This window comes from Cladophialophora yegresii (genome assembly GCF_000585515.1).
Source record: "Cladophialophora yegresii CBS 114405 chromosome Unknown aczIN-supercont1.7, whole genome shotgun sequence".
Lineage (NCBI taxonomy): Eukaryota > Fungi > Ascomycota > Eurotiomycetes > Chaetothyriales > Herpotrichiellaceae > Cladophialophora > Cladophialophora yegresii.
In genome coordinates, this window is record NW_006913051.1 from 1,475,874 (window position 1) to 1,502,128 (window position 26,255).

At 54.6% G+C, this 26,255-nt stretch overlaps 10 protein-coding genes across 10 annotated transcripts; 3 read left to right on the top strand and 7 right to left on the bottom strand.

The window, feature by feature from the left end:
* Window positions 1-368: 368 nt before the first annotated feature.
* Window positions 369-1,039, bottom strand: A1O7_09647 (uncharacterized protein; the record flags this gene model as incomplete). Its single annotated transcript, XM_007763634.1, has 2 exons — window positions 369-612; window positions 675-1,039. 2 exons carry the CDS (start codon window positions 1,037-1,039, stop codon window positions 369-371), a joined length of 609 nt encoding a protein of 202 aa, XP_007761824.1.
* Window positions 1,040-1,325: 286 nt separating this feature from the next.
* A1O7_09648 (23S rRNA (-2'-O)-methyltransferase) lies at window positions 1,326-2,600 on the top strand (the record flags this gene model as incomplete). The annotated part of the gene is made up of 1 exon (XM_007763635.1): window positions 1,326-2,600. One exon carries the CDS (start codon window positions 1,326-1,328, stop codon window positions 2,598-2,600), a length of 1,275 nt encoding a protein of 424 aa, XP_007761825.1.
* Window positions 2,601-2,813: 213 nt separating this feature from the next.
* Window positions 2,814-6,134, bottom strand: A1O7_09649 (uncharacterized protein; the record flags this gene model as incomplete). The annotated part of the gene is made up of 1 exon (XM_007763636.1): window positions 2,814-6,134. One exon carries the CDS (start codon window positions 6,132-6,134, stop codon window positions 2,814-2,816), a length of 3,321 nt encoding a protein of 1,106 aa, XP_007761826.1.
* Window positions 6,135-6,901: 767 nt separating this feature from the next.
* A1O7_09650 (uncharacterized protein) lies at window positions 6,902-9,013 on the top strand (the record flags this gene model as incomplete). Its single annotated transcript, XM_007763637.1, has 1 exon — window positions 6,902-9,013. The coding sequence occupies one exon, from the start codon at window positions 6,902-6,904 to the stop codon at window positions 9,011-9,013; it is 2,112 nt and encodes a 703-aa protein (XP_007761827.1).
* A 503-nt stretch (window positions 9,014-9,516) lies between these two features.
* A1O7_09651 (uncharacterized protein) lies at window positions 9,517-10,767 on the bottom strand (the record flags this gene model as incomplete). Its single annotated transcript, XM_007763638.1, has 1 exon — window positions 9,517-10,767. One exon carries the CDS (start codon window positions 10,765-10,767, stop codon window positions 9,517-9,519), a length of 1,251 nt encoding a protein of 416 aa, XP_007761828.1.
* A 643-nt stretch (window positions 10,768-11,410) lies between these two features.
* A1O7_09652 (formyltetrahydrofolate deformylase) lies at window positions 11,411-12,256 on the bottom strand (the record flags this gene model as incomplete). The annotated part of the gene is made up of 1 exon (XM_007763639.1): window positions 11,411-12,256. The coding sequence occupies one exon, from the start codon at window positions 12,254-12,256 to the stop codon at window positions 11,411-11,413; it is 846 nt and encodes a 281-aa protein (XP_007761829.1).
* Window positions 12,257-13,100: 844 nt separating this feature from the next.
* Window positions 13,101-18,783, top strand: A1O7_09653 (uncharacterized protein; the record flags this gene model as incomplete). Its single annotated transcript, XM_007763640.1, has 3 exons — window positions 13,101-13,565; window positions 13,615-16,992; window positions 17,086-18,783. The coding sequence occupies 3 exons, from the start codon at window positions 13,101-13,103 to the stop codon at window positions 18,781-18,783; spliced, it is 5,541 nt and encodes a 1,846-aa protein (XP_007761830.1).
* A 1,980-nt stretch (window positions 18,784-20,763) lies between these two features.
* On the bottom strand, window positions 20,764-22,129 carry A1O7_09654 (uncharacterized protein; the record flags this gene model as incomplete). The annotated part of the gene is made up of 2 exons (XM_007763641.1): window positions 20,764-21,874; window positions 21,918-22,129. 2 exons carry the CDS (start codon window positions 22,127-22,129, stop codon window positions 20,764-20,766), a joined length of 1,323 nt encoding a protein of 440 aa, XP_007761831.1.
* A 476-nt stretch (window positions 22,130-22,605) lies between these two features.
* Window positions 22,606-24,532, bottom strand: A1O7_09655 (uncharacterized protein; the record flags this gene model as incomplete). The annotated part of the gene is made up of 2 exons (XM_007763642.1): window positions 22,606-24,467; window positions 24,517-24,532. The coding sequence occupies 2 exons, from the start codon at window positions 24,530-24,532 to the stop codon at window positions 22,606-22,608; spliced, it is 1,878 nt and encodes a 625-aa protein (XP_007761832.1).
* A 1,045-nt stretch (window positions 24,533-25,577) lies between these two features.
* On the bottom strand, window positions 25,578-26,180 carry A1O7_09656 (uncharacterized protein; the record flags this gene model as incomplete). The annotated part of the gene is made up of 3 exons (XM_007763643.1): window positions 25,578-25,787; window positions 25,838-26,067; window positions 26,117-26,180. 3 exons carry the CDS (start codon window positions 26,178-26,180, stop codon window positions 25,578-25,580), a joined length of 504 nt encoding a protein of 167 aa, XP_007761833.1.
* Window positions 26,181-26,255: the final 75 nt, after the last annotated feature.

The window sequence follows — 26,255 nt, forward strand, 5'->3', positions numbered from 1 at the left end:
GGTGGAATAGAGAAGACAGAACGTTTAGGACCCTCAGCATCGCCCTTTGAGGGTCGAGTCTAAAATGTTTGTAGTCTTTGACGACCTTCACAACCTTCGATGTCGCCATGACGTCGATTTGGTTTTGTGATCCACTGTCGGCGGCGAGGCTGAACGCCCTCCGCAAGGCTGACGTTCCCCTCCGCAGCTTGCAGGCCAGGCTTGTGTCTTCAAGAGCCGGTCTCTCTCATGGTGCTTCTCATTCCATTTCGACCACTCCTAACGCCATGGCGTGTTCAGCAAACATGCTTGCCTGCCCAGACGCAGAACTCCAATTCTGCTCGGCCAAAACTCCTTGATGACTCTCCTCACTGCACCGCCCTGCATTTTTATAGATTCCGCCGCACAAACTCCATGCCCTGCTTCTTGCCAAACTCCCACAAATTCTGTATGCCTTGCTCGCTCAAGTCGATGTTCTTCATGTTTGGCGCGTCCTGTGCCGGTGCTTTCGAGACCCTCGAAGCCACCATGACCGGATCGGTCTCCAATACGATGCCGTCATCCACAATCTCATCAATCGCCAGTGTCACCAGGTCGTAGTTCTCCATTATTGTGCGCTTGTCTGTTGAGTTCCTGGGTCGGTTGTCAGTGATTCACTTCGTGCTGCCATGCCGGTGGAGGACCAAAGCACATACTTGAGCAGAATGCTTAATGTGTCTCTCAGTGCCAGCACAACATTGTATAGTAAGATCTCATTCTCCTCGGCGCTGCCCACAACATACAGCATCACGTCGCTCTCCATCTTGAACACCACAACTTTGTTGTCGTAAAGAATCACATCCGAGGTTTGTTTGGCAGTTTTCTCTAGAAGACCTTTCTCGAACGCTTTTTGCTCTTTTAGGCCCGTATACGGCTGCTGCGACGTCTGTGTAGGCTGCTGTGTGGCATTGGTGTGAGGCGGGGTGTAGTATTTGGCAAACAGTCTGGCCGTGTCCGGCGGAGAGTCGGTGGTGAGGATGAGGATTGCGACGACGCTGTGCAGCGACATACTGGGCGCCATGATTGTAACAAACTCCGCGAGGGTTCCACCACGGGAACAATTTGCAATAGAGTGGGAGAGGAGTCTCGGGAAGTGACTCGACCGCTTCCTTCTTTCTTGAACTGGCCTCAACTGCGGACTTTGAAATTGCGGCCTGATTCAAAAGTTCCGCCGTACTGTCGCTTGTCCGGCGAAGCACAAGATAGCTTCACCAGATTCTCGTAGCCTTGCATGGCTCGGATTTCTCTCGATATTGTCTCGACTCGACCCTACAAGCCCTCATTGAACATTTACAAAACTAATAATCATGGGCAAATCTTCCAAAGACAAAAGGGACGCCTACTACCGTCTCGCCAAGGAACAAAACTGGCGTGCCCGCAGCGCCTTCAAACTCATCCAAATCGACGAGCAATTCGATTTATTCTCCTACGCCGAACCAGAGAAATGCACGAGAGTGGTAGACCTGTGCGCCGCCCCAGGCAGTTGGAGCCAAGTGCTCAGTCGCATCCTGATCAAAGGCGAGAGTTTCGGCCGCCGAGCATGGTGTGAGAGAATGGACCGCTTCAACCGTCCACAGATGGCACAAGTGGGCCAACAAGAAACCGACCTCGTAGGCGACTTGGACATGGAGTCTCTGGACCTGGATGACGGAAAGCAGTTCGACCGCGAGCTGAAACCCCGCGCCAACGTCAAGATCGTCGCCATAGACCTCCAGCCCATGGCGCCCCTCGAGGGCATCATCCAAATTCAAGCCGACATCACGCACCCATCCACGGTGCCACGCTTACTCCACGCCATCGATCCGGCCTTCACGCCCACAGACAGCACGCACCTCGTCGACCTGGTCATCTCCGACGGCGCCCCGGACGTCACGGGCCTGCATTCCCTGGACATCTACGTCCAAAGCCAACTGCTCTATTCGGCACTGACGCTCGCGACCAAAGTATTGCGGCCCGGTGGGAAATTCGTCGCCAAGATCTTTAGAGGCCGGAACGTGGATTTGATCTATGCACAATTGAGAATTCTATTCGAGAGGGTTAGTGTGGCGAAGCCGAGGGCCAGTCGGGCGAGTAGTATTGAGGCGTTTGTCGTCTGTGAGGGTTACAGGCCGGTGCTGGTCCGGAACAGAGACGGAGAGGAGGTGCTGTGGACGCCGGAGATCGGAGATGCACCCGAGCCGGCGAACGGAGACGTCTCGGGACGAGGCAGGCAGGATAATGCTGCTGTGGGAGAAAAGTCCGATGATGAGCCCACTACTTCTGCAGAGTCAGCACCATCCGGTGGGGCCAGAACGCCAGGACAGACCCGCCATCGACGCCCTGACGGCGTCGTCGAACTACATTTCCCCGACGAACAGTCTGATCCGCCAAGGTACATCGCCCCGTTCTTGGCCTGTGGCGACCTCTCAGCCTGGGATAGCGACGCTACCTACAAGTTACCAGCAGGCCACGTCAGCCTCGACCCGGTTCAACCGCCAACAGCACCACCCTATAAGATGGCAATCGAACGACGACGAATCGAGGGTGGAATGTACGGCAAGACCAAGAAAAGAGACAACCTTCAGAGCAGCGACGCGGGATAATTACCCGGCGCTTATGTTCATTGCATCATATCAAACATCCTTCGTGGCTCCTCATCGCACCAAAATACGAATATTCACAGGATCCTGACGGCACCCAGAACGTCCCGTCCAGTCGAGTATCTATAACAACGGACAGTTCCCGGGAAACCCGGCCCATTGCACGAACGCTTGCGTCGCTTACTTCAATGTCTCATGCGAAAACCAGCTGATCGATCATCGTCCTTGCACTCTTTGGTAAAACAGAATATAGGCTTCGCCGTTCTGCAGCCTGTCTCTCGACCCCAACTTGTTCGGATCCAAATCGACATGTCTCTCATCGTCGAATTTCCTCCAACAGCCTCGACCCTGGTCCTTCACAATGGAGACGTAATGGCCTCCATCGCCACTATTACCCAGATGCCTCAGCACACCGTACGCATCATACGTGTAAGGCGCTGTGGTAGCCAGCTCCATGTTCATCCGACCGTCCTGATCTGGCTGAGCGGGTGGCCGAGGGATGACAAAGTCGTCCATGCTGAGGTCATGCAGAGGAAATTCGATCGGCGTGTGAATCTTCTTGGCTCTCTCATGCTTCGAGGCCGCAAAACGCTTGAAGTGGATGACCAGGAACTGCGGCAAGCGGGTGAGGATGATCTGTTTGGTAGCTTCACGCTCACATTTGCAGTATGGACATCGCCAAAGCTCCGACAGCTTCTCTTCGCGACAATATGATGAAAGGCAGTCATAGATGTGGCCAGGCCGATCTCGGGGAATCTCCACGCTAATGCTGTAGAAGGCTTCATAGGTGGTCGAAGTCCGTTTACAGGTCAAACAACGCAGTCGCGAGGCATGTTGGCCAGCAAAGAGAGAGGACATGTAACTGTGGTCGCGGTGCTCATATCGCTTCCACTCGATCGGGCTGGCTTTTGCGATCTCCATTCTTTCTCGTTGCATCTCCTCCGCCGTGGTGAGAGGTCGTAGCGGCGTCCGTTCCCAGTTGACGTTCAGGTCTTCGTGCAGACAGTCTACCAGGAAGTCAAAGAATTCCTTCGCGTCCTGTTGCCGATCTATCACCCATTCTCGGTTCATCCGGCCACAGAAGTTTCGAAACGTCGACGGTTTGATGACCTCACTATCTCCTTGCCACACGGCCTGAACCAAGTTGGCGTATAGTTTGGGCATAATGCCGTTGCTGCCTTTCCAGTTGCGCTGCACGTAAGCCTCGTAAAGTCGATCGTTGAAAAAATTGGACAAGGGAATGGTCGCCGACAAGCATTGTAACGTGGAGTTCATGTAGCATGTGACCCCAAAGTTCGTCAACCCTGTCTTAGGCAGTCTCCTGCGTAGGGATGTCACAGTCGAGTACAGAGGTGGTCGAGTCGCAGAGGTAACTCTGGCCAGGGCAGGTTGCGGTGCGTTGATATCGGCATGACCGGAGTAACTGGGTCTGGGGATGGCAGGGGCAGGTCTTGCCGGCACCTGAGGGAGCGGTGTTGGCGGAAGTGGAGCAGACTGTGGTCCAAGAGCAGCGGGATACGACGCCACTGGCCGCCGAGCCGGCATGACCATCGACTCCTGCTGCTGGATGGAAGGAAAGCGCCGCAGGAACGTCTCATAGTCGGGAATGAAGGGCGAAGGCGGTTCTGATTCGACCTCGATATCTTCATAGGCATCGTCGCTGCCCGTTTGAATTTTCTCGATCGGGGTCACCTCCTCCTGGAGTGCCTGTTGCCGCCAAGCTTCTTGCTCATTCTCGTCAAGGAACTTGTGATCGCGGAGGCGTCTGTTTCGCACCTCGTAGCGGGAATTTGCAGATACCATGCGCTGTCGTGCAATTGGCCGTCCGGCGACCACAGGTCGTTGTCGCGTTGTCCCTAGGGTGGCGGCCGTCTTTGACCGCACCAGAGATTGTGCGCCCATGTAGTCAACCCAACTATCCAGACCACCAGTCAACAGCGCTGGAGGGCGGCCATCCTTCAGAGGCTTGGTGTCATTAAACTCGTAGAGCGTGTCATACAGAGCTCTCAGCGCCGGAGCTTTGCTCAACGTTGGAGGCCCGCTCAGGTAGGAGACATCGCTTGTATTTTGATCGTAATACACCACAAGGTCGAACTCGTTCCGCCTAGAAAAGTGTGACTGTTCAGTATCAGGGGCGAGCACAAGTCGATCCTCCAGCTCCTCTGCTGAAACGCCCTCCTTGAGGGAAATTGGTTCTATACATATAACTGAGGTAGACATGATATGTCCGTCATCGAACATGGTTCGATCTCGAATATCAATAAGAAGCACATTGTACTTGGTCATGTACTGCTGAAGCGTCGCAGCGTCAACGACTGTATGGTGAGGTAGGTCACTGGAGCTGTTCTTGGAGACGATGGCGGAGTTGATCCCATTCGGGGTCGTCGGTCGATATGGAGCAGAGAGCTCGTCGCGGGTCTTTTGGAGTTGCAGGGAAGTAGTGGACGAGTTCTGCGACTGATGATAGTAGGTCTGCTTTCTCTCCGATGGTGGGCGGCCTCCCTCAGCAGACAAGCGACTGCCGATCGTATGGAATCGCGCCGAAGTATTGTCTATCGGGCTGTAGGTGGGACTGGGAGGTTTGGGCATGGCCATGGAGGTGTCCAGGGGTACTTTTGGTGGAGTGGTTGGAACTTTTGGTGGAAGAATAGGCCCATTTCCAAATGCTGTCATCGGCCGAGGCCCATTGAGCCGCGAAAGAGGTGTCCCGTTTGTGCCCGCATACGGCTGGGATGTGTAGGCTGCACCTTGCTGGAAGTCAGTCGCCCTCGGCATGGACACCAAGTCTGACTGGTCGCCGCCATTTCCGAGCCCCCTAAGCTTCGCGAATCTTTGACTTAGGTCATTCGTGGTGTCTGTCAAGGGCCGGCCTTGCAGAGTCTCCGGTTTGGGCTTGCTGGTAGGACGCGCACGTTGTATTCGGAGAGTCTCAGGCAGTTCTGATTGAGGCGAGCCCGGCCGAGGAGTGGCATCGTTGCTCCCGGAAGAGGTTGGCCGACCAGGCACCAGATTTGATGGGATTCCGAAACCACTGGAATATAGGGGCTTCCGAGGAATTGGGCGGGACTGCGGTTGGGTGCCGTGGCGGGCATTGTTCTCTTCGATTAACGCTTTCACCTGTGTCATGTGCCCCTCCAAGTCGGTCAGCTTGTGCCGCGCAGCCTTATATTTAGCCCTCCACTGTGGGTTGTTGTCCCAAAAGCCATAGTCTTTGTGTGTCGGGATATGATTGACGGCGATCTCGTATGCCCGAACATAATTCTTGTAGGCGAGATCATGGCGGCCAAAGTCGACGGAGCTTTTTGCCACGGCAGTACAGTTTTCGACTTCAGTCAAGTACTGGGTAAGCGAGCCGCCAGTCTGGAAGGAAGCGGTGGCGTCGTGGACAATGTCTCTAATGTGAGGATACACCTTGCCGGTGCCCGGACCTGCATCTAGACCCGAGTCACGAGGATGGGTCCAGCTGCTCCTGGCACTGCCGGCGGTAGAAGTGGTGTGGGAGGAGGATATGGCGGATGAGGAAGCGAACGCCGCCATGGCGATAAGTAGGCTCTGTTCACCGGAGGATCATTGCGCACGAACTCGGGCCGAGTCCTTGTGTGAGAGAGTTCTCGACTTAACTGCTTGGAGTTGAGCGTTTAGCGATGGAAAGAGAATATCGATCATATAGTCTTGTAGGGGGACGAGTGACCTCAAGTGAGACTCCAAGGGCTCGTTTGACCAGTGGTGGCAAGGTTGTTTTGTTTGTCAGAAGTGACTTGGATACGTGTGAAGCGAGGTATAGATTTATGAGTTGCCTGTGAACGCAATTGGGGGCCGCAGATCAACAATGGAGGCGGGACGGAGACGGCGCAGGTGGATGGCGATTGCCTCTCCGAGCCTCTCGTGCCTCGTCACCACTCGTTGATGCTGACTGCACGAGGCCACGAGGCTAAACTAGGTACGGCGAACCACTACACAGTACGGAGCACCGCTCGGCAGATTACGGGAACGTGGGGGAGCCCTGCGAGAACGGCCTGTGGCTAGTGAGCTGTGGGTCTACTCCGTACGGTGGATTACAATTGTGGCGTGTGTGGCGCGTAGACAGGCGCAGACATCATTCTGCCAAAGCCTCGACCGAATACATGCGGCTCAACTACTCCTCCATCATCTGCCTCATCTCGTTTCCACATCTAGCTCGCATAGCTAGAGTTGCCCCTCGTTCAAGCAAGGAACCACGCCCAGGATAAACCTTTGCTCCGGCCGGCAATCTCCTCGAATATTCCACCTCATCATTTCCAACGCAGGGCGCTCAGTCTCCCACCATGGCCGGGTGGTTCACGTCAGGCACGTCTGTGCTCGACGAGCAGATCGACAAAGCGACGTCTTCGAGCTTAGAAGATATTGCAACATCCCTCGAAATCACCGATCTCATCCGCTCGAAAACAGTGCAGCCTAAAGATGCCATGCGGTCCCTGAAGAAGCGAATAGGCAACAAGAATCCCAACATTCAGTTGTCCGCCCTGAAGCTCACAGACACGTGCGTCAAAAACGGCGGTTCGCATTTTCTTAGTGAAATTGCATCGCGCGAATTCATGGACAACTTGGTCTCGTTACTGAAAGCCTACGGACCCGCGGCAGTCAACGAAGAGGTCAAGCAAAAGATTCTTGAACTGATCCAGACCTGGGCCAACGCAACACAGGGAAGATACGATTTGTCATACATAAACCAGGTCTATCAGAGTCTGCAAAGAGAGGGCTTCCATTTTCCGCCCAAGGTCGACATCTCAAGCACCATGCTGGACAGCAGTGCACCCCCCGAGTGGACCGACAGCGATGTGTGCATGCGTTGCAGGACGGCCTTTACTCTTACCAACCGGAAGCACCACTGCAGGAATTGTGGCAACGTTTTTGATCAACAGTGTTCCTCCAAGTCCATCCCCCTGCCTCACCTGGGCATCATGCAACCAGTCCGTGTAGACGACGGCTGCTACGACAAACTGACGAAGAAGTCGGGCGGCACCCAAGACCGTCGAGTGTCTTTTGCACCCAAGCCGGGCGCAATGCAACCCCGCAGTGCCCGAGTTGACACCAGCTTCGACGAGGACCTGAAGAGGGCGTTGGAGATGAGCCTGGAAGAAGCCAAAGGAATTTCTGGCTCAGGTTATGTTCCACAATCTCAAACAAAGCAAGAGCAGGCGAAGACAAACGGCGCGTCCAATGACGAAGAAGATGACCCCGACCTCAAAGCTGCGATTGCACTGTCGCTCAAGGAAGCCGAGGAGCAGGCCAAGAAGCATGCGGCGAACCTCAAGAAAACCACCACGAACGGGGCTACCCCAGCTCAGCCTTTTGTTATGCCCAAGAGTGACTACGAGTTGTCGGTCGTGGAATCCGAGAACATCAACCTGTTCGCAACATTGGTGGATCGATTACAGCATCAGCCAGCAGGCACCATCTTACGGGAACCACAAATACAGGAGCTTTACGAGAGCATCGGAAAGCTTCGGCCAAAGTTGGCAAGGACGTTAGGCGAAACCATGTCCAAGAACGATGCGTTACTTGAATTACACGCAAAGCTGTCCACCGTCGTCCGCTACTACGACCGGATGCTTGAAGAGCGATTGAACAACACATACAATCAGAGAAACCCGGGCTATGCTGCCTACGCCATGCCATCCCCTGCCGTGCCGCAGGGCTCAGGAATGTACCCGTCAATAGCGGGGGCGCCGCCGTCTTCCATGAACACAGGTCCAGGCGGTGCAGAGAATTACTATTTCAGCAATGCACCACTCGACTCGTATGCTCCGCCTTCTCAGCCCACGACTCTACCTCAACCTCAACGGTCATATTCATACTCAAGTCAGAAGCAAGAATCCCCTGCCTCTTCGTACCAACATCCAAGTCAACAGCCACAGCAGCAACCATATTCGTTCCAGCAATCTCAGCAGCCTCCCTCTATGTACCCCCAAATGCCACCTCCAGAACCTCAGGCAACCCCCACACCCTATGCTCAGATGCCGCAGCTGCCCTCTGAAGCTCCTACTCCGCAGCCACAGACCCAGCTTGCTCACCAACACCAACCTCCTCAGCAATCGTCATATCCGCAACAGCACCAATCTATGCCGCTGCCTGGTCAGTTCAACCAACCACCTTCTCCTCAAATGTACCAGCAACCCCCGCCTCAAACTCAATCCCAACAATACCCTCCGCAGCGAACTCAACAATTACAACAATATCCTCCTCAACAACAGCACCCAGCAGCGCAACCTCAGCAGGCCATGTCGACGGGAGGCTCGTACAATGCGCCACATCCCACTTATACTCAGAGCCAATTCCCAGCTGCGCCACAACATACTCCAGCCCCGTATGGTCAACCACATCAGCAACATCAACCGCAGCCTGTCGCCGTCGAGGAAAGTCTGATTGAGCTTTAAGTGGTTTGCCATGCGGAGAAGTAGCAAGGGCCCAAACTAAGTGTACTCTCAGGGATTTTACACGAAACCGAGCAGTTACAGCAAGTTATCAACTGGGGCATGTGGCTTCATTTGCTTGCATTGGTCTGGGAAACCTTACGACGTTGATGGTACATTGAATCTTGGCCCCAAGGGCGGGCTTTATGAGCGTGTTTCCTGTCTTCCCGGAATTCAGCTATTTTCAGGTCGGACATAGAATCTCGGTTATGATACGCCAAGGTCTGCGAAGACTGTAGTGTCTCTCTCAATGGGAGAAGTTGAAGCCACAGCTCGGCCAGCAGGAGCCACCTTGACGCTGGCCCTCCTTTGGTGTGTATACATGAATTCACGCCCAGAACCCGTCCTTGTAGAGTCCACTTCTTCACGCTAACATTAGCACCAACGAGCAACAAGTATTATCAGCATTGTCGTACAAGGTCTAAATATCCTATACCCACGCGCCCATTAGTGTACTGTCCGTCTAGCTACAGTTCATCCTTCCTCGCCTCTTTGCCACCCACTGTATCCTTCCTCTCGGCTTTCCCGAGCGAATCCTTGACCATCAACGCCATAATATCCACCAGCAAATCACTCGCCGCCACGCTCGTCACCTCTGCGACGGTATCATACGGCGGACTCACCTCGACGACATCGGCGCCGACCAGCCGAATGCCCTCGAGGCCCTTGATGAACCTTTTCACCTCGCGCGTCGTCCAGCCGCCGGACTCGGGCGTTCCCGTCGCGGGCGCAATGCTCGGATCCAGCACGTCAATATCGATGCTCAAATAGACGGGGTTGGTGGTGCCGACGATGGACTTTACGCGCGCGGCAATCCCACTCATGCCACGCGGTTCGTCGTCGATCTCGTGTGCCTCGATCAGCTCGAACCCCACGACTTCCTTGTCGGTCCCGTAGTCGGCGGGGCTGAACAGTTTCGTGCGCAGACCACCGTGCACGGAGCTGCCCTTGGCGATGCAGCCCTCGCGCGCGGCGTGCCAGAAGAACGTCCCGTGCGTGATGGCCGACTGCTCGCTGACTATCCCGGTATATCCGGCGTAGGGGTCCCAGGTGTCGAGGTGCGAGTCCAGGTGGATCACGCTGATGGGGCCGTAGATGGTCTTGAGGGAGCGGAGCACGGGAAGCACGATCGAGTGGTCGCCTCCCAGGCTGAGGATGCGCGGGTGCGACCAGACGTTAGTACTGGCGGAGGCGGAGGTGGCAGATGTGTTGTGGTACAGGATCTGGCGGTATCCTTGCTCCATTTGGCGGAACGCGTGCTGGGCGTCGAACGGCGTGATGGGGATGTCGCCGCAGTCGACGATATTGAGGCCGCCGTCCGTGAAGGGGTCGATGCCCCAGATCGTGTTGTACGAGCGGCCCTTTTTCTCGCGCGAGCTGGCGGCGCGGATGCCTCGTGGGCCGAAGCGCGCGCCGGGGCGGTACGACGTCGATGTGTCGTAGGGGAAGCCGACGACCGCGATGTCGAGTGGGGATTTGTGGCTGGCCGAGAAGCATCGTTGCCAGGGGAGATGGGCGAATGTGACGGGTTGTGAGAAGGGGAGGTCTTTATCCAGGTCCTCGAGCGCGTAGGGGTAGTTCGGGCCGACTGAGAAGGATAGCGGTTGTTCTTCTTCCGAGGAGGCTGTATCGTGTTGGGAATGCGAGTGTGCGAGGATGGAACGGAGCGAGAGCAGGACCGTGAGGAGTGTCAACGTCAATTGGAGACTGAGCGCCATTGTTGTTGTATGTCAGGTCGGTTATGGTTGAGTTTTCAGCCTCGCGGTCCTGGTGAGTCGTCCCTCTTCCTAGCTGGGGATGTTCCTATGAGTCCGGAAACGCCTCCTGTCGAGCCACATCGAAGCATGGCGCAGAGCCGCACGGGTCGTTCTTTATACTTGGCCTACGCATGCTGGTCGCGGAGAAAACTCTGTCCGGAGTTATGACCATAGGCATAGAATGGTGAGACCCATACTATGCTGACGGACAACTCCTTGATACGTGCCAAAGGTCATGCAGCTGAGATCTCCGCTCTCCACCTTGTATGCACGAGGATCCGCGAGACGAGCCTCCTTGAGCCGATAGAGAACCATTTTATATGGCCGTTGGTCTGTCTGGCAGTCGGATAAAGTTAGACGACAACATAGGCGCGTACGTCTGCTGTCAATAACATGGGGTATTGTGGAGCACGGTCTGTATGATGAGTGGATGATGTCGAAATGGTGATGGCGGACAAGTCCGTCCTTCCCTCATGCAATTCAGTCAAACACATGTTCTTTTATCCACTCAGCGAACTTTTGTCCTGCCCATCATAGATGCCGTAGTGCACGGATTCTATATTTTCGATGTTGTATTGCCAGGGGGGAGGCCAGAGAGGAGAGCTCAATTGAAGACCACGGTCTTATGACCGTTCAAAAACACTCTCCGCTCCGACCACCACTTGACTGCAGCGGCTAGTACCTGACTCTCAACGTTGCTGCCCTCATCGACAAGCTCCTTGGGAGTCATGTTGTGGTCTACTCGCGTCACTCTCTGCTCGATGATAGGACCTTCATCCAGATCGGCAGTCACGAAGTGGGCCGTCGCTCCTATGATCTTGACGCCTCTATCAAATGCCTGGTGGTACGGCTTCGCACCCTTGAAGGACGGTAGGAAGCTGTGATGAATGTTGATTATCTTGCCGGACATCGCCTCGCACAGGGTCGGCGACAGGACTTGCATATACCGAGCCAGCACGACCAGCTCGATGTTATGCTCCTTGACGAGGTCAAGGATACGACTCTCTTGCTCCGCTTTGTTGTCCTTGGTGACGGGGAGGTGGTGGAAAGCGATATTGTAGCTTTGGGCCAGGGACTTGAATTCGGAATGGTTTGACACGATGAGAGGCACGTCGATGGCCAGCTGGCCCGTCTTCTGTCGGAAGAGGAGATCATTCAGACAGTGTCCGATCTTCGAGACCATGATCAGGACCTTGGGTTTCTCGGCAACGGGCCGCAAGTCCCAGTCCATGTGGATATCGGCTGCCAGTTGATCCAAGTATGGCATGAGGAACTTGGTATCTTGTGCTGGACCAAAGTGCACTCTCATGAAGAACTTTTCCGAGGTGCGGTCACTGAATTGCTGTAGATCAAGGATATTCAGCTCGTTTCTGGAAAATATCCCGGTCACAGCGTGGATGATCCCAGGCTTGTCCGGGCATGATAGCGTCAAGATATGATCATTAGCCATCTTGGTGACAAGGGAAGATTCTTCGATCGAGCTCATGCGAGGTCTGCTGAACACCGCGGCCCTTGATTTCGTCGAAGCGAATCGGACACAGCCAATGCTATGCGACACAAGTCTCGGACTTGCAAGTCTTGCTCTCGCCAGGAGAAGAACCATCGGCGACTCTGCACCTGATTTCTTCGTGTTCGTGTGACTTGCGAGTACCGAAAAATTCCTGCCAGAACGACGGCAGAATAAGTTGCACTTCGGCGTAGACCGAGCCCAGGTTGTTTCGGCTGAGCATTTGGCCACAAAGGAATTCGTCCCTGGTGCCTGGCTCTTCTGGCCACCAATAGGCGGAGCTAGAGTACACAGTAGGCACATTAGGCATCCTTCTCCACTTGAGGGCGCGCTGTCCCAGAGGCGAGCGAGCATGCGAGCCAACACTCTTCCCTCACCCTTCGCTCACACTCTCACACAGCCAGACAAAGCTTGAATTTGGTGCCTCTGGTGCCTGTCAGTGTGAAGCGATCTGTCTTCACCCAGGCTGCCGCACCGGGTCGCGCCTTCTCTGGCTCATGAGTTTCGTGCTGCTGACACCGGCTTCACTGGCAGTGGATCACCACCGACGTACAGTCTTGGGCAGCTTCACATCTCTCTCAAGCGTCTACATATAATCGTCTTTCACTTGATCCTTTCAGCAGTTCAATCATTCAACCCTACAGATTGCTTTGCACGTCACCCTCGGCACGTGTGTATCTTCGTTGTTGTGCTCATTGACCACTTGTCTTCCACCCCAAGGCTCATTTTCATCTCATTTTCATTTCATTTCTGTGTCATTTCCCTACCACTCCCAGCAACCTTGGTCATGGCGGCAATGGAGCTTCCCCCGCTTCCCGTGCCCATCTGTGACTTTGTCAGCTATGTCGAAAAACGTCCAAAGGCCCCGGCTGGCGTGGCTGAAGCCGTGAAACCTTTCAAGGCATTCGAAAACAAGCTGAGAGAAGTCTATGCCCAGCATCCCGATCATCCGGCTGCAGCTGGAAACCACTTGCTTCCCGTCTTCGATAACGACATTCTGGCTGTCAGAGCAAGAGATCTTGCCAACGAGTCTCCAGCTGAAAAGGACAAATACCTGCTCCCACTGCCCGAAGACACGCGCCGGAAAACTGACGCACCTGCGACCGTCCAATCTCTCAAGGAGTTCAAGACAAACTTCAATCTGTTCTCGGAATCGTCCTTGGTCGATTTGGACTGGAACAATGTCGTCTGTGCCGGGTCCGCCGTGGTCACATCTCTGCTGCCAGTCGATGCCCCTCATAACGAATCTAAGGTATTGCCTACAATCATATCTCTCGGAGAACTTTCTGACATGGTTCCAGCGCGCGCTACGCTCATATTACCATGAGAATCTCGCTCCTGCCTCTGATGTTGATCTCTTTTTGTACGGTCTGGACCGAGAACAGGCCATGGAGAAGGTCAAGCAGATCGAAAGCAAGATTCGAGACAGCATCCTGGCCGAGACAACAACTGTCCGCACCAAGAATGCCATAACTATCGTCAGTCAATATCCAATTCGTCACGTCCAGATCGTCCTTCGCCTGTACAGAAGCGTTTCGGAGATCCTCACCGGATTCGACGTCGATTGTTCGTGCGTCGCTTACGACGGGAAGCAAGTCTGGGCATCCCCAAGAGCGCTGGCTGCCTTCATGACCCAGATGAATACCATTGACCTCAGCAGAAGGTCGCCTTCATACGAAAATCGCCTGTCCAAGTACTCACGCCGTGGTTTCGAGGTCTACTGGCCTTTGATTGACCGTAGTCGAGTGGATCCAACCATTTTCGAGAGGTCTTTCTCACGGGTGCTGGGGTTGGCAAGACTGCTGGTCTTGGAGAAACTTCCGCATCCCAATGACAGAGACACCTATCTCGCCAAGCGCCGAGCCGAGCGTGGCCGTCCACCACTGCCTTGGAATGCCCGTTTCCGCCACGAGCTGCCAGGCAACGTCAAAGATGCGCAACCTGACGATGTGGCTGAGTGGGTTGAAGAGGACGAGGTCTCGAATTACCACACTGTCACCATTCCATACGGACCGAAGTACCATGCCAAGAAAATCGAGAAGCTTCTGTTCACCAAGGACTTGCTTCTCAACGCCGAATGGAACAAGCCGAAGGACAGAGAAACGCAGCTGCACCGTCATCCGGCGTTCTTTGGTTCAGCTAATGATGTCCTTCATGATTGCTGCGGCTTCTGTCCCAAGCCAGTCACTGTTGAAGATGTGGCAGCCTTCGAGGAGGAAAGCAAGATTTACATCTCTGGAAATGTCACTTTCGTCATGGACGATCCCGGCAGGCAGGCTATTGGGAGCTTCAATCCTATCACCGATGACGACTGGACGGACATGGCGTACGTTGGCAACACTACTAGACTGTGCCAAGCAATCGTCGACCTTGATCTCGACGCGGTCAGAGACTGGTTCTCTTCTCCGGAAGTCGTAGACGTCAATCGAAGAGACCACACCGGCCGTACGCCTTTGCAGTTGGCTGTCATGTGTTCGACTCCCGAGATCGTCCAGTGTCTGATCGAGCATGGCGCCCGCCTGGTAGCGCGATTGTATAATGGCATGACCGCGCTGCACCTCGCTGCCTACCGTGGGGAAGTGCAAATGGTGAAAGACATCCTGGACAAGAGCGACGCGAATGAGGAAGCGGAAAACATAAAGGAAGCTGCCCGCAGGGATGCACGAAGAGCTGGGTCGGCGTCTGATACCTCTTCCGAAAACGGGAGTCAAGAGCAAGACTCCGGCGATGTCGACTCGTTTGATTCTGATGGGGATTTCGATCATGAAGCCGAAGTAGACGATGTGACGGAAGGTTCCTTCGTAAAGGTCAACGACAACGTCAGCCCTGACGAGAACGGCGAAGAGGACGAACCAGATGTGTATGATGTCGATGTCCTAGCTTGGGACAGCCCACTTTCGCCGCTTCACCTCGCTATCTTAGCAGGCCACTTGGACGTCATCGAGCTTCTAGTCGACAGTTATGGCGCCGATGTCCTCCTTCCGATCAAGATTGTGGACGAATACAATCGAAAGCGGGCCAAGGCCGCGATACTCACCATGACCTTGGCTCTGGAGCTGCCACTTCAACAAGCAAACGAGACCGTGAGAGTCCTTCTTGAGCGCGGAGCGACACATGCCCAGGCCGATATGAATCACATCTCAGCCCTCAACTATGCTGTCAATAGCGCGAAAACACTCATCCTAGAGACGATGCACTCTGCAGATCCATCACACTTCGCCAGCGCGTGCAACTTCATCGCCATCTCCGGGTACTTCGACACCGCCAAGGTCAATACTCCATTGCTGACCGCCATCCGGACTGGAAAGCCAGAGATTGTCGACAATCTTGTTCGTTGGGGAGCCAAAACCCATATCGACTTCGAGTCATATGCACAAGCCTACAGGCGTAGTTTCGACCGACCCTCAAATGACCCAGAAATAGTGAAGAAGACGTTTCAGAAAACCGTCGAACAGCCGCTTTTTGTTGCACTGCAACACGACATGGTGGACTTTGTTGCTCAGCTTGTCGACGCAGGCGAAGACGTCAACAGTCTACCCGCCAGAGCCTACAAGTACCTAGAGTACCAGTATTCATCCTGGAATTCAGCTGGTAAATCTTTACTGGACCTTGTTGAAGACCGTGTTACATCTCTTCGGCAATACTTGCAGCCCGCGGACGCTCAGACACTGGAAAAGCCGGCTTCACTAGAAGAGGACTCTGTCTATCTCGATGGCTTTGAGGCAGGGTCCTACTCTTACTGGACTGCCTCCGAGGATCTCTGTGATGCTAAATCAGTTCATCGATATCAAACGAAGCAATACGAGAAGGAGCTCAATGCGGAGAAGGAATCTTCGGACGAGGCACCGAAGAAAGCTGCTATCAACAACATGCTCGAAAAGTTACTCAACCTCAAATCGAAGCTTTGTGAAAAGGGTGCCAAGTCATTCTGGGAGCTTCATCCAGAGGGGCGGAAAGAAGAGGAGTCGCGACGTGCCCTTGGCTACCGCTATGGCTTCAACCAACACAGCACAGAACCCTACAGGACAAAGATATCCTTCAAAGTACCGGACTTGACTCCAGAGAAAGAAGCCAACTACATCAAGCTGTTCGAGGCTGCCTGGCATGGGAACGTGGAAACACTGAAGTCACTCTGTCTCCATGGCGAACGCCCTCTTCATATCGCAGTCTATGATCTCCGTGGATTCAGTCCCTTTTCCATTGCAGCAATTCGTGGTCATTATGAATTAGCTCACATCATCATCGAAATTGCCAAAGCACAATATCAACCAGATAACAAGTCGGTCCGATACCATTACCGTCTCCGCACTGAGGAAGACGATAACAGCTACAGCGATGGAAGCAGTGACGACGGGCGTTCAGAAGGCAGTGACAATGTGAGACTTCACGCGGAAGTCGTCGACGAAGCTTTCACAGTGGAGGACGTTGCGGCACTGGAGGCTACAACTGTCGTATCCCGAGTCTCGCCGTCCACCATGGTCGCCTGGCATTGTCAGGTTGCTCGTGCGTTGCGGAGAGATGTTGACCAGCGAGAGGTCAAAGACGTGTTCGGAGATAGCCTTGCAAACCACCGTCGGGTCTATATCGGTGATCAATCCAAGCAGTCATGGGCATGGTTCAATGCAGTGTTTGGAGCAACAAGCCAGGCGATGCGACGATCTTTGGTTCGATATGCCATCGTAAGTTCTCCCCCTCTCCTCAAAATCTGGCTTTCTGCGGTATAATCAGTACTGCTGGTCTATTAGTGTTATTTGGCTAACAGATGAGGACAGTTTACCGACGATATGACCCTCTTGAGGTTCTTGATCAAGGTTGGCAACGAATTGGCCGCCCAGATCCCCGATGGCAACAACGACAGCCTGAGAGTCATGAACATCAGCCAAGACGATTTCGGCCTTGCAGTACGACTAGGTCGAGTCGAAATGATCGGAGAAATCATCAAGTCCACTGGCTATGGGTTCCCCTTGCAGAAAGTGTTCCAGAAGTCTGGAATCAAGCTGGACGAAAAGCCCAAATACTACCAGGGCCTCAGTGTGCATGGCCGGAAACGCCAGGATTGGGCAGAGGCAGGTCGAGGCGGGCGGCGTTCCCACCATGCGGAGTCAGATATCGGAGTGCCTCTCCTTGCTGCTGCCATCGAAGGCAACACTGATTCCACCGAATTCTTCCTCACAGATGCACCCTTGCGTCGATACCTCGAGTTCGCAGAGTCTCTCGAGGATGAAAAGCGCATACAAGCATTGGCGCAAGCAAAGGGCGGTATCAAGGGCACCTTGAGTGCCTGGCTCTCGACCCGCAATCAACTGGTGCTGCATGTCGGGGTTTTATCGCCACCACGGGAGGATGGAAGTCAACCCACGTTTGATCTCCTCCTCGAGAAGATGCCTGATGCGGTGGGAGTCCGAGCAGCGGACGGCAAGACACCGCTTCACCTCGCGTTCGAAGTCGAGCGATACTATGCGGCCAAGAAGTTGATTGCAGCTGGAGCCAACCAAGCCACCAAAGATCACGTTGGACGCAACATCTTGCACACCATGCTTGACACCATTCCGATCGACAAGCCGGACCTGCTCCGGTCCGTGATCGACATGCTTGACAAAACAATTGTCGTACCTTTACTCCTGGAGCGGTGTAGCACTATCGAGTCCACCGGCAACACACCTCTCGCAGTGTTCCTGGGTCGCATCACCAAGCACCACAGCGGCTGGCAAGAGTCTCTCAAGTTTCTACTGTTGCTCTCAGGGGGCAAAGACCTCGAGAAAATGGATGGAGCAGGTGAATACCCCTTGCACACTGGGGTGCGCAAAAACCACCGAGAGCTTGTACAGTTTATCGTCGAGTTTCGTCCAGACTTGCTGTACTGGGAAAACGCCACAGGCATGACCGTGTCCGACATCGCGACCACAAGTTACTTGTGCCATCGGATCGAGCATCCTCCAAAACTGAACGAATCCGAAAAGAGACACATTGAAGACCAACCAGCCAGCGATTTCATGGGCACGAGCCAGGACGAAGTCGAGGATCAGGACAGACTCGAGAATGAGGACGAGGATGAGGATGGCAGCGGCCGTGGCCAGGCGTGGCGTATGCGTCGCTTCATCAGTGGACTTGTGGCCAAATACCCCGGGAAGCGCAAGCTTGTGGGCCTCCACGACGCCAACGAGGTCGCCAAACGGTTGGCCATGCAGCAGCAGAAGCAGAACGAGGAGAATCGTCGGCGCGAGAGACTCGGGTTGAAGGCTACCGGGCTAAGACGTCGGTACCGCTACGACAATGGCGTGGTGGACATGGATGCGGATCCGGCGGACGAGGTGGAGGAATACACCTTTCGAGCCAAGGGCTTCATCAAGTGGGATGAGCTGGTCTGGCGGAAGACTGAGGCTGGAGAGACGACGGGGCCGGATGGGCAGGACATTGCGAGAGAGTACATTCGTCGTGGGAGTGATGCTAGTGTCCAGGGCAGTGTGTGAATTGCTATGATTGATGGAAGGGGGCGCCTCGAATACAACAACGGATCGTGCTTTCTATGGAAGAGGTCGGTTACTGCGTAGCGCGGACAAACAGGGTGTCAGATAGTGTCAGATGATGCAACGCAGGACCAACCGGCGATTCATGCTAGGGGGAATCATTCATTATGTTCTGTCAATACATGCCGGATGCATCCATGCTGGGGGAATCAATCATTACATTAGCCAATTCAATCCATCCTCGCCCACCCATACCCCGACATCCCCCATTCTATTCCATGGTGTTGTATCCCACCTCCTCAGCTACTCTCACCCATTGCCCACCCTTCTACATTCTTAGCCTAACAGAGGCCATCCGCTCCTACACGATGGTAATGGCAGTGAAGCAGATGGGGAGGGAGAACTTGGAACCACTGGATCCTGCTCCGCCGGGTAGGTGGGGATAACATGTCTGCAGAGCTACATACAGTATACCGCTCCATGCGTTCCAAACATTGCTGGCTGCAGGATGATAACGCGTCCAGTACTCGTATCGTATGGCTCCATCTATGCAAGGGTTGCTTGCTGACCAGGATACTCGTACTGTACCGCTCCGTCAATGGAGGTGTGGTTCGACAGGGCCGAGAAGACGTAGTCCGTAGCCGTGATCCCAATCCGAGGGAAAGGCGACAGACGGTGTTTGCAACGGGAGGCTATGGCGCCATCGACAGAGCCAAACCTGGCCCGATGGAATCAAATACTGTAGGGCTGGCCATAACATAATACTTGTTCCGCATCTTCAGCCGTGCGGCCGTTGCGGACGAGGAACAGGTCCATCTGACGCTGCCAGAACGGCGAGATCCTGCGGTGGTCCCATGGAATCGCCTCCTAAACGCCCAATCGCTGGTCGTCGATGCTCGGAGACACCCTGTTACACCTTCAGTGCTGCTATATGCTGGCTGCGGATGGACTTGGTCACTTGGAAATGGCCCGTCATCACCAAGGGCCCTTTGAGATGCCCCTTGTCATTGGCTCGCGCGCCGTCTGGGACTGTGAGTCCCAAATGCTAGTTCTCCGTCTAATTATGCGGCGCCTTCCTGTGGTAACTTGAGGCATGCTCATCGCGAGGTTTCAGTTTTAATTACTGGGCCCTTTCTCAACAGCTTTTCGCGGTATTGTTTGCGGCGTTGGCTCTCTCGAGCTCAGTCTCTGCTGGATCTTTCCGGAACTGCTCCCCCAGCTCCATGTTGACCTTGGCGCGGTGTCGTCGCGGGTGCTCTTCACCTCGGCGCCTCTTATTTGTGTCCTTCCAGAATTGAGACGGCCTGATTTGTTTGCTGCTACCCCCACTCAGGCTGCGATACGCCTGGCTGTAATAGGGTATTCTTTGGGATCTTCGCCTCCCTGCCAGACGGGAAGGCACGCTGGTTTTGTGGGAGGACTTCGGCCCTCGTCTGGCAACGTACGGGGCTGGTTGCTCTAGCGGCCTCTTCGTCTTCCTGGATATCCATTCAGAAGAAGCCTTCGACTTGCGTTCCGGGAAAGGTGGTGAAGCCATCAGTGTTGGCAAGATCGGATTCAGGAAGGCCGTCTAAGAGAGGCTCTGCCAGGTACACCTCATGACTCTTCCGCTCCGGATGAGTCGTATCAGCCGCTGCATGCTGTTCTGACTTGGTGGTTTGGTCGTCGATTCCTTGATCTCGCAGTTGGCTAGTAGAGTTGTCTTCGTTTCGCCACGGAGACTCATCGAGGCTCGCGACGCTGTCCCCTGCTTGAAAGTCCCGGTCGTCGTGAATCGGGACCCGTACGTCATTTGCGAAGCCGCCTTCGCTTTGCGTACGAGCAAGAAGATCAGCGAGGATGTTGACTTCCCTGGGCTGTTGAGGTTCACCAAGTTAGTCGGTTTACTTCGCATAATTGCTTTCGAATTCGACGTCACCACCACGCGAGTGAAGTCAAGAAGTATCACGGAGCCTTCCATCCTGTGGTTTCTCGGGTGCCAATCTATACACCAGCTGCGAGGCAATCAGCGAGCACGGACTGAAGGCCGGTCCGGTCGTGCGAGCCGACACCTTCCCAGCCATAGTTGTCCGAGCTGTTGTCGGCGTCCATCGAATCATCCACCGGTTGGGCGGTGTACCCGTTGGTCAATTTCCCCTTCGTCGGCCCTCGTTCCATGAGCCATTGGTCGTAATCGTAGTCAGCCGAAGCATTGGTAATGCTGAAGCCGAGGAGAGGATTGCTGTTCCAAGGCAGCGGGCCAACTTGGGCCGTGAGTTGCAGTTCCGGCATTCCCATAGGTCGTCGGGCGTAGGCGATTTGAGCTTCGATGGGCAGTAGGTTGTCGTCCCTGGTCCTCTGAAGCCTACCTGCCTCGACTTCGGCCTCCTCGAAGGCAACTTTCTTCTTGTAGGATTTGGTCATGATGCCCTCGCCGGCGGAGTGGTTGTAGCGTGGACCGTTGGACCGTGTCCGATTGAATACCTCGCTCAACACGCCCTTGAGGTACGCCTCGGCTGCCACGTTCACCAGCTCGGCACACTGTACGGAACAGCCCTGGGCCACAGACTCCTCGTAGCAGATGGGCACCATGCGGGCATGTATCGAGTTGGTATCGGGGAATTCCAATGTCTCCGAGGACAGCGGCTGTAGATATCTCTTCCTGATCTCCAGGTCCCAGTTCGTCTTTGTCAGGCCTCCCGCAGCTCCCGCCACAGCGCTGGGTTCGGGCGCTTTGATCCGTCCGGCCTGGTAGTATTCCTCGTATGGGTTCCTTCTGACGGCTGCCTCGTCTTCGGCCTTGTCACCTGCGACGCCCTTCAGCCGCCGTCGTTCGCGCGCAGGCAGGGCCATGACCTCGGCCTTGAGTCGTTGTTCTGATGCATCGCTGGTGACGGCGGGTTTCGTTGGCGAGGCGAGGTTGGATTTGTCGGTCGTCGCGCTGACCCAGGCTGCGAGGCCGGGCTCAGGAGGGTCTTTGCCCGTGTTGCATATGATTGCGAGGATGAGGGAGTTGTGGGCGTGTTCGGTCTGGGGAGTCGCGTAGACGAAGGCATCGCAGAGGTCACCGAACTCTCGCGTGTTGAGTTCTCCTATAGTACAGCAGTCAGCGGTCCTGTTCTCCGAATCCAAAACTGCTCGACGTGCCTCGTATAAACCTCGTGACAGCATCAAAGTAGACCTCCCAATTCGCGCCGATGCATGACTTCAGCTCAGTGTAGAGGGGTTCGAGGTCGACGCGAGGGTGACTCGCCTTCGATGGCTTCGCTGCAGGGCCCGGAGGCGCTTTGACGTTGCTGGTTGTGGACGTGATGGTGTCTGATCGCGTGAGGGCGGCGGGGTTGAATGTGTCGTCCAGTGTCGTTGCCATGGCCGAGTTGAAAGCATCAACTGCAGGAGGGCCGCATTCGAGGCGTGGCAGAGATGCGAGTCTCACTCATGAAGGGGGCAAGTCCAAGTATAACCTAGATACTTATTGACACTCGAAAAAAATGCTGCGTGCTGCCTACAGTGAAATGAGCTGAGGTGTCTGTGACCTGTCTGTGAGATATTCGTGAAGTCCAAAGTTGCCGAGCAGTGCCCGCGAAGTCGAAAGAGCGCGAGGCTCAAAGAGACGAATCCATCCAACAACCTAAACACCCGCTAGGCATGGTCAAACACGAAGCAGTGAGCATCACTGGCTGACGAGGCATCTTCCTCATTGTTACTTTATCCTGCACAGCCAGTTATCGTTACCCAGCCTTGTGATCATCGCACCAGGCTGTCTCATTCCCAAGACTCAGACCCGCTGTGCCATCATATCACATGTCCATCTTATCATGCGCCTCGTAGTATTCATGTCTCCCTCTAAGCTATGCGGACCTTCCACTTCTTGACCGTGGCATCCGCTCCCGTGCTGTAGACAGTGTCCCCAAGCCATACAATGCCATTGACGCCTTCCTTGTGTGCATTGGTTTCCTTCACCCGCTTCCCCGGTTCCTTCAGACTCCAAGCGAAGATGTTCGTGTCGAGGCTACCGGAAACAGCTCCCGTGCCTTCAGGGTTCCATCCAATGCATGTGATCTTTGCTGTGTGAGCGCTCCATCGATCAGTCACCAGGTCCAGCGAAGCATTGCCAGTCACGAGTCCCGTGAGCCCAGTGCTGATTTTGTACACATAGATTTTCCCTGCAGAATTGCCCGCTGCCACCATCGATCCGTCCTTGGAGAAGGATATTGCTGTCAGAGGATGCGCAGAGACTTGGTCCACAACGGCAATTTGTTTCGGTGCTTTTCCAGGCACTACCGCAAACAAGCGCAGACTGGAGTCCTGTGATCCAATTGCAACAGTACTGCCGTGTGAGGCCAGTGATGTCGGAGTTGATTTCAAGGGCAACTCGCCATCTTCTTCGCCGTCTCTGTACACAATCACGCTCTCGAGCTGCGCTACGACGACCAAAGAATCCGTCGTGGTAGTCAATGCCTTTGGTTGTGACGATAGCTTTGTCGCCTTACCAGTAAAGGTCTTTGCTCCAGCATCCACTGTTCTCAAGGTATCGTCCCAGCTGACAGAAAAGACTTGGGGGTGCTTGTCCGAAGAAGTTGCTGCAAGTCCCGAGATGATGTTTGTGGGGCTGTCACCTTCAATCGCCTCGGCAGTGCCTTTTGCCGCATCCCAAGAGCATAGGCGACCTTCGTAGCTGCCCGTCCATAGAGTTTCGCTGCCGCTCTGTCCAGAGTAGGCAAGAGCCGTAATGTTCCTCTGGTGGCCTGAAATGATCTTCGTTGGCTTGCTCGAACCCGTGTGCAAGTAGTTGAGGTCCCCACTCAGCGAAAGTGAAATGATCAGCCCGTCTGATCGTGCCGGCCACACCACACCGACTTGTTGATCTGAGACGGCCGCAGCATCACCAAAGGTCCAAGTATGTGTAACTCTGCCTGCTTCCACGTCCCAGGTTTTCACAGTCCGGTCGCCTGAACAAGTCACAAAGCTCTTGGAGTCTTTGGACCACGACACACCGAAGATGCTGCCCTTGTGACCTTCCGCGTTGTCCACGATCTCGGTCTTGACATCTCCAGTCTTGCCGTCGTAGAGGTAGATCTTCTTGTCACCACCCACACTCACTAGATGGTTACCATCAGGCGAGAAGCCGACCCCGTAGATGAAGTTGCTGTGGTTCCCTCGGCCAGGTATACCATTAAATTTGAAGGGAGCGCCGTGGTAGAAGACCAGATTCTTGTCGTCACCCGCTGTCGCTGCGCGGAGTGGCCGCTGCTGTCTTATGCTGACCGCATTGACTTGTGCTGAGTGTCCACTGATCTCTCCCACGGTATTCCCCGAGTCTGCCGTCACGCAGTGTCCGAAACGCTGCTTCCCGTCTCCCACGGCTATGATGCGTTGGCTGTCACCGTCCCATGCAATGTCATTGATTCGGCCTGAAATAATGGCATATTCTCCTTTGGTCTTGCCGGAACCGTTGGGCGAGCAGTCCCACACCCGCACTACGCCCGACACATCTCCGGAGGCGCAGTAGAAGCCGGAAGGGCTAATGCGCGCGACACTGGTTGTATTCGTGTGTTCCGTGTATTGAGTAGAGACGCTCGGGTTGTCAATCGACCTTATGAAGATGCTCTTGCCGCTTGCGTAGGCTAGACGCTCCCCCTTCGAGTCTGAACTCAGAGGAGTAGGAAGTCCGCGCTGGGTCGAGGGCAACGCCGCTAGGACGGCCTCTGTAAAGCAACGTCAGCGGCGTGCTCGCTGACTTGGCTACTTGCTTACCAGCTGTGATGGACATGGTCAACCATGCGCAGAGAGGACAAAGTGAACGACGGGGCTTAACCGTAGCCAAGAACCATGTACAGCGTGGAGTCGGAGCGTTTCGAGGTGCTTGGACTATGTTGTCGGGAAGAGCTCAGCAAGAAACACCGCAATGCGGCGGGCAAAGTGCCCCTCTGTATACAAGGCTGCAGGAGCTGGTGGCGCAGCCTCGCTTAGTCAGCTTGCATTGTAGTGGCCCCCAAGGCTGTGGACAATGATAGCGTATGGACAGCGACGCTGCATACATGGGCTTTGGCCACGAGATGTGCCGTATCAAGTCAACAGGCTGATAAGAGTAATGAGGAGCAAGTCACGAAGCTGAGAGGACGATAAGAAGTCTTGACGGCCTCGGAGTCTGGGACATCGATTGACAAGGTATCGTCAGAGGACAAGGACAGCGTTTCTCGCCGTCACCAACATTCTGTCATTTCACATTCACAGTGCCTCGGCATCCAAAATTCAATTCTCTTGTATTGTACATGCCAAATCTATCACATCCTAGCCAAGCCAGACAAGTGCCGATGAAACATTGCGGTCTTAGTTCTGGTCCAGCCTCCCCCAACGCTTTCTTCGAGAAGGATGTATAAAAGGACAAGCTCCGATTAAGTTGCGGGACCCGTTGGATTTGTTGGAGAGTTTGCATCGCCTCGACCCAGTCTGCCATTGCACCCACGGTAACTGGAGAGTAAATCGTGATATGAAGGAGCAAGTTGGCTACGGAAAAATGCCTTATCTTTGGGAAACAGACGGTGTTTCTCCTCCTCGGGACCCTTTTCCTAGTACCGGCTAGGGTGGATTGCGAGGAAAGGTTTCAATTTTGGACTGGTTCGCCTGAGGTGCTCGCTGTCGAGGTTGGTGCTTGCTTTTCGTGTATTTGAGTTCTGCTGGCGTGTTCGATCCTTTAGAGCCAGAAAGACGCAAGTTAGACTTTTTGCGTGCTCTGCGACACCACCCTGCCACAGACTGTGTTGTTGGGTGCCAAACCTCCACTGCTGGGCCACGGTAGATCTTCTGTCAATAACTCATCTTACTCGTCCAGAATTGGACAGTCTCGTCGATATCTCCTTCTTCAGAATCTCAGGATGTCTGTGTACACTGGGCATCAATCCCAGCGCAATGGCTCTGCGAATGGCCTTCGCGATCTTTCTTTGATTGACTGGTCGCAACCCGGTCGAGTTGGAATGTCGAATTCGGCCCATTTCTGTGACGTACTCGGACATGACAGAGAAGTTCTAGGACTGCTCAGTACACACTAACATGTCGGTGAACAGTCAACACTCACCTTGTACAATGTTAGAGGATTGACAGATAAAGCATCGAAGGCATCAGTGGTGGGACGATGTTTGACTCTCCATTTGCGAGCTTCCGCAGCGCTCAAGTCGTGAGGAGCGTAGACGTCACCGGCCTTCCATGGTCTCGTCAATTGTCGGGCGATGGCTTGGTTCTCTATCGATATTGCTACTTTGCGGTCGGATTCCTTGACGGTGGACAGAAGTCCGCGTTTTATGGTCTCTGCTCAAGGTCAGACTCATCTATACTGCAAACGAAGGCACGGACGTACGGTCGAGGGGCGAAGCAGCAGCAGATCTGCTTGCACGGCCTATCTGCAGCAGTCGCAGAGACATGGCGATCCGTCGGTGGCACCCTGATGAATGCTGTCTCGACGGTCCACGCTGAACCTTTGAACTCGTCGAGATGCG